General features: G+C 56.9%; 2 protein-coding genes across 2 annotated transcripts in view; one reads left to right on the plus strand and one right to left on the minus strand.

The window, feature by feature from the left end:
- The window catches only part of GPR97 (G protein-coupled receptor 97), a 5040-nt gene extending 239 nt beyond the window's left edge, over positions 1–4801 (plus strand). Inside the window, 12 exon segments of the mRNA XM_010015118.1 lie at positions 378–531; positions 611–728; positions 1263–1403; positions 1482–1677; positions 1680–1727; positions 1812–1912; positions 2414–2526; positions 2671–2810; positions 2813–2953; positions 3467–3527; positions 3986–4309; positions 4690–4801. Coding sequence (XP_010013420.1) covers positions 378–531; positions 611–728; positions 1263–1403; positions 1482–1677; positions 1680–1727; positions 1812–1912; positions 2414–2526; positions 2671–2810; positions 2813–2953; positions 3467–3527; positions 3986–4309; positions 4690–4801 — 1649 coding nt within the window.
- A 1659-nt stretch (positions 4802–6460) lies between these two features.
- LOC104406201 (uromodulin-like) overlaps positions 6461–8589 on the minus strand; it is a gene marked incomplete at its 5' end in the record, with an annotated part of 5115 nt that continues 2986 nt past the window's right edge. The window contains 4 exons of the mRNA XM_010015119.1: positions 6461–6561; positions 7171–7300; positions 7693–7852; positions 8506–8589. The exon at positions 8506–8589 is cut by the window's right edge and continues 177 nt beyond it. Coding sequence (XP_010013421.1) covers positions 6461–6561; positions 7171–7300; positions 7693–7852; positions 8506–8589 — 475 coding nt within the window. The remainder of the gene's footprint in view (positions 6562–7170; positions 7301–7692; positions 7853–8505) is intronic.

Consider the following 8589-nt stretch of genomic DNA (forward strand, 5'->3'; position numbering starts at 1 on the left):
GTCATTGGGGTGGGTTTGCTGCTGAGGCTGTTTAAAACCTTGGAACCAGCAGCGCAAGGTCTCATCTGCAGCCACGCTGGGGCTGGATGTGGTGGGTTTGACTTCTTCAGCCCTGATGCTGTCCATGTTTTTGAAACCAATGTAACTGAAGGGCTGCTCCTGTTGAGCCTGACAGCTGCCAGATTCTGCTGTCTCCCCTCCCACTGTGGGCAGGGGAAGGGCTGAGATGTTGGGGTTCTCCCCCTATTTCCCCACATGCTCTTCCTCCAGATGCTGCCAGGGGACAGGAGGTCTGTGCTGGTGAGTGGTCTCCCCATCCTTGCCCACACACACAGTGCCACACTGCCTGGTGGTCACCTTGCTTCCATCCTGCGCAGCCCTGGGGCGGGGTCATGGGCGACACCAGTGCTGTAATGTGATGGTGGAGCCGGAGGAGCAAGGGGATAGGATGCTCAGCCCTGACCTGCCGCAGCACTGCCCGAAGCTGGGGCGCTTGGGCAGCCCTGCATGTGCCTGCCTGCAGGAGCTCAGGTGAGGGCAGGCCAGGCATGGCAGGGCTTGGGGGCTCAGTCCCCCAGGTCACCCGTCCCATGGCCCCCCTGCCCTGCAGGCTGCTGCAGGCGGTGAGGCCAGTGCTGCATAGTCGGCTGGCTGGGGTGAAAGTGCTGCTCCTGAATGTCAGCAGGGCTGTCACCCGGGACATCCTCATCGCTTTTTCCCCCATGGAGGTGAGATGTGCCCCTCTCCCTTGTTCAGAAGGGCCTCTGCCTTCCGAGTATCCCTCAGTCTCAGCCCCGAGGCTTGGCACGCCATGGTGTGCTCTTCCTCCACCTTGCTCCACGATTGCATCATGGACCATCAGCTTTAGCTTCCCTTGGCAAGAAGTCATGCGAAATGGTGTTAGGAAGGGAAGAGCCTCTCTGAAAAGATTGTGGTCAGGGTGAAGGGGAGATAGAGGGGGAACCTGTGGGACTTTGTGCCTCCTGTCCACACCCCAGCTTTCCCACTCTCTGGATGTCCCAGGGGACCATGTCCCATGGGGTGATGGTGGGCTGGAGCACTTCTGGGACCCACTCTCAGCTCTGTCCCTTTGCTGCTGGGTGCTGGGGATGAGGTTCTCCCCTTCTGCCCTGCTGTTGCTGTTGATGTTGCTGAGCAAAACCCATCTGGGCAGAGCTGAATTTATGCCTGGAGCAATGCTGGTGGGTCCTGAGCAGAGAAGTGATGCTTCCAGCAGCCCCCACCACCCTTCTCTGTCACAGAGCCCCAGGATGCTGAATGTGACAGAGAAGGGGAAGGCAGGGAAAATCCATCTCCCTCGAGGGATATTCCAGTCCCTGAGCAGCCAAACAGTGCACGTGGTGGTGATGGTCCTCAGCATCCCACAGCTGGGCATGTTCCAGGTATGAGCCGGTGTTGCTGGCATCCCTCCAGCTGGCATTACCTGCTGGCTTGGCTCAGGCAGCACTGCCCCCACACAGGAGGTCAACCAGACAGGGCAGGTCCTGGATGACACCGTGGTGGGCATCACAGTGGGAGAGACGAGCATCTCTGGGCTGCAGGACCCTGTGCAGCTCACCTTCACCCATGGGCAGCTGCCCCGCGTCAGTCAGCCATGCCCTCCCTCCATCCCTCCTCTGCTACTCCTCACTGAGGCGTCGGCTGATACTGGTCTACCCCCTTGCAGGGCATCACCCCACAGTGTGTCTTCTGGGATCCCAGCAAAGGTCTGGTTCTCACTGGGGCCTCGTTGGGGCTGGGTGTCGGTGCTGTGCCCAGTGCTCAAGGCCATCACCCTGTGCCTGTTGCAGGGCAGGCAGGAGGCTGGAGCAGCAGTGGATGTGACACGCAGCCCAGGGACAAGGGGACAGTCTGCTTCTGTGACCACCTCACCTTCTTCACCCTTCTCCTGGTGACAACCCCACTCCCCACAGCTGCTGCTCATATGCTGTCTGTGCTGCATGCCTCACCTTGGTGGCCCCTTGGGTACCACCAGTAGTTGCACAGGGCTGCTCCAGGGCAAGCTGAGGTCCCAAAATCAAGCCCACCTCCAGCCCAGGAAGGCAGCAGCAACTCAGCAGAGCAGGTACCTGGTGGAAACAGCCCCTAGCCTAGTGCAGGCTCTGGAGCAGCAAGGCTCTGGAGCAGCAAGGCTTGGGGTCCTGTCTGCTGGTGGAGTGCCCATAATGGTCCACCATAGTCTTCACTCATCCCTTCCCCCACCCCAGGGAGCATCTCTTCTGAGCCACCACTGCTCAACTGCCCCCAGAGACCTTCTGGGGGAACAGACCAGGGGCTTGCCTGGGGTTTCTGCAGCAGCCACTGGGGTCAGGAGCCCCGTGGCTTTGGTAGCTGCAGTTGGATTGTCTAGGTTGGTCCAGGGTCTGTCTAATACAAAGTGCACATTTGGCAGAACCCAGCTCTGGACGGGTCCACAGCACAAGCCCTGATGGCTGTTGCCACTGTTGGCTGTGGGGTAGCCATGGCTTTCTCCATCTTCACCATTGCCTTCTGCATCTACTTCAGGTAGGATGTGCCAAGCAGCTCCCTGGGGACTCATCAGGCTGGGAGGGGTGCAGAGCAGTTCTGGTGCTTCTGCCTGAACCTGCTGTGACAGAGGGCACTGCTAGCTGTGACCCTGCCTTTCCTGCTCCCCCTGGGGACGCTCAGGTGCAGGTTCAGGTCCGAGGAGACCCTCCGCATCAACCTGGGGCTGCATGTGAATCTGGTGGGCAGCCTGCTCCTCTTGAACCTGGCCTTCCTGCCCAACAGCGGGCTCTCCACTGGAACCCTGCTGGGGACCTGCAAGGTCCGGGGGGGCTCACCCATTACTGTCTGCTCTGCTGCTTCACCTGGATGGCACTGGAGGGCTGTCACGTCTACCTTCTCTTCGTCAAGGTCCTTGGCACCTACATCCGCCACTATCTGGTGAAGCTGTGCCTCGTGGGCTGTGGTGAGCACCACTAGCCTCAGCAAGAGCCAGAGGGAGAGGCGGGCAGTGGGTTACAATCAAAAGGGAAACTGGGTGATGCAGCAATGGGCAGTGGATGAGCAAGCCCCCGTCCTGCCCACAGCTCTTCCAAATGCTGTGGTCAGGGCTGAGAAGGGTCTTATATGGGCTTGGGGTACCCACACCTTCCACCCTGCTGGGGACCATCCTCCTGCTCATCAAGCAGGTGATGTCCTCGGGGGTCTTTCCTCATCCATTGCCTTCCACAGCACCCTGAGGGGACTGGGGTAGAGGAGGGGACATGTTCAGCCCTTGTCCTCAGCACTGCACTTCCTTCTCCACATCATGTCCCAGCAGCAACCATTCTGCCTCCAGCACCTGTGCAACCTCCATGGGTCCCTAAGCCCTATCTTCCTGGAGGCCAGTACACCCAGGGCCATGCAGAGACCACAAGCAACCACCTTGCCTCCTTCTTGCCTCCCTTTCCTCTCCCAGGTGTCTCCCTTTTTCTTCCAGGCTTCCCCGCTCTTGTAGTGGGAGTGGCAGGAGAAAAAAAATCCAGACCATGGACCACCAGGTCATAGCCCGCCTGTGCGTGCCCCAGCGCCCACAGGGCTTTGGTGGCCCTCTGGCATGTAGAGCAATAACCTGTTCCTGCTGGGAGGGTTGGTTGCACCCATCCTGCTAGGCTTTACGCTGCACTTCTGCTTCCCCAATTGTGATTGCAACACAGCAGCCAGAGCTGTGGTAACCACCAGCAATCATGCTGAGCCTCCACGGTCATGCTTGCAGCCCCCAGGCCATGAAGGGACATCCAAGGGCCACCCGGAGTTTCCCCAGGCTCCCTCCACCCAGCTGAACAACAGGAGGGCAGCAGATGCATACTACTGTCCCCCCTGCTTCACTCCAGCCTTGGAAAATCCCACCAGCACAAGAGTGTCCCTGCATCCCCCAACACGTGACCCTGGGGAGGCTCTCATGGGTGCTGCTGGGGCTAGCAGAGGCACTGGAGGCACCATGGTTGTCTCTTTTCAGGTGCTGGATCACTTCCAAACATCTTCTGGTCCACTACATCACCAACTGTGGCTACTTTGGCCTCATCTTCCTCTTCAACACAACTGTTTTTGGGGTGGTGATCCAGAAGAGCTGCAGTCTGCACAGCACAGGGGTGGTACAGGGAGATCGCAAGGCCTGGAAGGTGGCCCTGGTGGCAATGGGGCTCTTTTGCCTGCTGGGAGCCACCTGGGCCCTGACGTTCCTCACCCATGGCAGATCCTCTGTGGCCATGCTCTACTTCTTCACCATCCTTAACTCCCTCCAAGGTCAGGGCTGGATCCAAGCTGGGAATCCTGGGCTCGGGTGGGGAAGATGGAGGAGGCAGAAACCAGCCTGGCAGTGGCTTGGCCAGGGTTACCAAGGCACCAGCAGCTTCCCAGCACTTCCCTTTGGCAGGGAAGCAGCAGTTCCCAGCCACCAGCATGGAGCTGGTCATGGCTCCTGACCACATCCACTCCACTGGGGGTGGTTTTCCTCAAAGGAGGCCATTTCTTAGCAGAAGAAGAGGGACAGTATCCACCCAGGGCATGTTCCAGGCAAATGGCTCACTGTAAAGCACAGGGAGACCCTCCAGCAGGAGCAGGAGCAAGCTGGGGGAATACCCTGGAAGCGGAAGGGAAGAGCCAGCAGCATTCCAGCAGGATGCTTCCCACCATCTCCTGCTGCTGAATGTCTGCCTTCCTTTCCCTGCAGTAATCTTCATATTCATCTGGCTGGTTGTCCTCTACTACCCAAAGGCAAAGGAGACCATTGGCTCCTTCTCCCACATCATCAGACATGACAAAGCCATCATAGCCTCCCAGGACTAGCTGCTGGCTGCATCTCCCTCTCTGCCTGCACATGCCCCTGCTGGGAGCAAGCCTCAATCCCAAGAGATGCAGCTTCCCATAGAGGATGAGGGATCAGTTTACTATGCCTCAGTTTACCCTTCAGTGGGCATGATCCTCTTTAGCAGTAGATGCACTTTGCTTCAGCCCAGCCTGCCTTGGGCAAGGAGCCCTGGAGACATCCCTTCTGCCAAAGTCCCTCCAGGCTGCAGCTGCCCCAAGATCTCTTTCCCCAGGGACTCTTGTGGGGGGAAGGAGAGAGCCTATGAACCGTCTGCCTCCAGCCAGGATGGAGACATCCTCCTCTGCTAGAGATAGCCTTTGGTGCTGGACCAGCCCAGCAGTGGGTTTTCCTGCAGTTGGAGGTGGGAGGATTGATTGACTCCAGCCTGGACTCAGGAGGTTCAGGTCTGGGAATCATCAGAAATAGAGAAATCCCATGAGGTCCTTTGCAATACATCCCCTCCAAACAGACTGGGGCTGAGCTCCTTGGGCAGGGATCTGCTGAATATCGCTCCTTTCCCAACCATTTCCAGGAGGCCACGGTGCTTCAGCTGAATGCACACATGGCCACTCCTGTTCTTTACCTGTGTTTTAGTACTAAATCTCTGTCAGCTCTCTGAGCAGTTTGGTTTTAGTCTTCGATGCTCTCAATATTGTTTGTTATTTGCTTTATACCGGGGATGTTTTGATGGGTAAAAGTCTTGCTGGCAATTTGTCATGAAGGAAGGAAGAAATCTCCATGCATAGGTGTATATATGGTGCATGCACAGAGCAGCCCTTTCTCTGCTAATGCTACATCTGTGTCACACAGAACCATGTGAAGTCCAGCTTTGGTGGGCAAATACCTAGAGTGGGCACCTCCAGCTCCTCATGGGTGACTCTCTGGGAAGGAGGAAGGAACGTCCCGTCACAGAATCACAGAATCCCAGCCTGGTTTGTGTTGGAAAGGACCTTAAAGCTCATCCAGTTCCAACCCCCTGCCATGGGCAGGGACACCTTCCTCTAGAGCAGGTTGCTCCAAGCCCTGTCCAAGCTGGCCTTGAACACTGCCACGGATGGGGCAGCCACAGCTTCTCTGGGCAACCTGTGCCAGGGCCTCAGCACCCTCACAGGGAAGAACTTCTTCCTAAAGCTCATCTCAATCCCAAGAATTTCTCTGTATGCTCATTATTTAAGCATCCATAATAAAACCATTATTGAGATACACACTGGGCAGGACCGAGCTGTGACCAGACTCAGTACAGCAGGTCAAAAGTTCCTGTGAACTTCACCATGAGTGCATGGCAAAACAAGTTTTGAATAAGTGAGTGAGGGTGTTTGAGAGCATGGGCCAGGAGGGGATAAGAAGGTCCCTGGGATGCTATAGGGAACTGAAACACTCTGATGTGGCTCATTCTTGAAGCACTGTTTGCCTCCAACCATCACAGGCAGGAGCCTCTCTGCTGCTGTCTTGTTTATTTCATAGAATCATAGAACAGTTAGGGTTGGAAAGGACCTCAAGATAATCCAGTTCCAACACCCTGCCATGGGGAGGGACACATCACACTAGACCATGTCACCGAAGACTTTGTCCAACTTGGCCTTGAACACTGTCAGTGATGGAGCACCGGGGAACATCTGCCTTCTACACCAGCCAACGCCTAGCACCAATAGCCACCACAACCACAAGGAGCAAAGTGAGAGTACACAGCACAAGGAGGGCCACAGGGAGCCACGAGTTGTATCCTGCCAGAGAAAGGTTGGTTACACATACAGGGCCCCTAAGCCGGTGCTGAGACCTGACACAGCATCTTCTGGCTGGGGCTGAGCTGGGGAGGTCACCTCCTGTGAAGGGTAAGAGCCACTGCAGCTGGGGGTATGTCACGTACCTGAGGGCACTTATAACAGTCACCCCAGTTAGCCTCACTTGGGGCCTCCACCTGCACCCACTGCTTGGGGGCTCCATTTAGCTCATCATTCATGCAGCTGGTCTGAGCTATGCTTTAGGTGGGCTTGGTCCTGGATTGACCTCAGTGCTCAGAAGGAGCCTGCCTTGCTGGGTTGATGCAGAGATCCAGTGTGAGAGACCAGCCTTCCTTGCCTGGCTCCTGGCTCCTGGTCCCTTCCCACCCCATTCAGCCCAACCTGTGCCCGGTATGGAGCTGCTCACCAGAGCCAACCTCTGTGTACTGGTCTGGCTCCCGGTGCACACCCTGCATGGCCGTGACACCTGAAAGACTCCACGCTCCTGTGCAGGGCAGCGACTTTAGCAGCGCTTTTAAATAACCAGGCATTGCCTAGAGAGTTGCAAGGGTCTGTGAGCTGCTCCTGCCCTCCCCAGAGGGTCATACGTACCCTTCAGGTCCTGTTGGTCATTCCTGGAATGGTGGGTCTTTTTTCCCAGCAGGCGGATTGGCCCATAGGAGACAATCTTACTGTAGTCATTGGCCAGTGCCCGCTTGTTCCTCCAGTGACTAGGGCATTGCTGTGGACAAAGCCAGGGGAAAGGTGTTGGGACCAGAGGGCAGGGGAGAAGCCCAGTCCCTGGACAAGAGCACATCCTCGTGGTCTGCCCCTGCAAGAGGTACTGCTGGGGCTGCAGCCTGGGAGTGGTCAAGAGCCTGCTCCTCCCCAGGACCTAGCATAAGCCTCTCCTCCTGCAGAGGAGGACAGACAGAAGAAAGAGGGAAAGCAGCTTTCTGGTGGGTTTAAGCCCTTATACCTTTAGTTCAAGGTGCTGGGCTGAGCTCCTGCTGCTGGGAGATGTTTATTGTGCTGAGGCATCCAAAACCAAGCCCCTTCTCCAAGCAGCAGGACCAGGGAAGGGAGGTCCTTCTGCGTGGCCAGGGCATGGTGCAGACCACTGGGAGAGCTCACCTTGGCACAGGGCTTCAGGCCATTGGGGAGACAGAGCTGGACACGGCAGTGCAGGAACACCTCGGTGTAACCGGCAATCTGGAACATCTGGAAGCTGAACTTGGCAGTAGTGCTCTCTCCAAAGCTGTTCAGGTATGTCACTGTCTCATCATGGGGACACCTGGGACACCATGGCTGAGTAAGCATGTGGAAACAAGGGGGAGCATCCCAGCCTGGCACACCAAGCACCTGGGGACCAGGTGCAGCTCCCAGGCTTTGCCGAACAGAGCTATTACTGTCTTGGTGCTGGTGGGGATGCCTTTTCTTGGCACCCTGCATTGTGCCCAGCTCCTGGAGGAACTGCTACCAGCACAGGAGCTGTATTGTGTCTTGCTCTGTGGGGCCACAGCTGCTCTGCAGAGGTGCAGTAAGTCTGGCTTGCTTCCCACTTCCCAGATACCCATGTTAATGCCTTTAGCTTGGCTGCAGCCACTTTAATGCAAGCTCTTCAGCAGACACCTCTCTGTACACCACAGCAAGGTTTCCCCTCTCCCCTCCCTGCTTTCTGCCTCACCAGCTGGCCAGAAGTGATGCTGGAGGGAAGGCAACAGAGCAGGGTCAGGAGAGGGGGGTCAGTTTAGAGTGGTTAGAGGGATCATCTATGGGGCTTTTCCACCTATTCAATGATGGTGTTCCCCATAGGTTCCACCCATGCAAATGATGGTGTCATTGCTCATTGCTCCCTCACAGCAACCCGTCCTTAGCACCCAGCAAAGAGATGTGACTGTGTTCATGGTGCAAGGAGACCAGATGTGCTATGGGCACTCCACTCACCCCTCCTCAATGAGTTTGTGCTGCATGTCCTGGTAGGGATGCATGCTTGGTGTGGCCCAGCAGCCCTCAACGCGCAGCAGGAAG

This window comes from Nestor notabilis, unplaced genomic scaffold (assembly GCF_000696875.1).
Source record: "Nestor notabilis isolate BGI_N333 unplaced genomic scaffold, ASM69687v1 scaffold8135, whole genome shotgun sequence".
NCBI lineage: Eukaryota > Metazoa > Chordata > Aves > Psittaciformes > Psittacidae > Nestor > Nestor notabilis.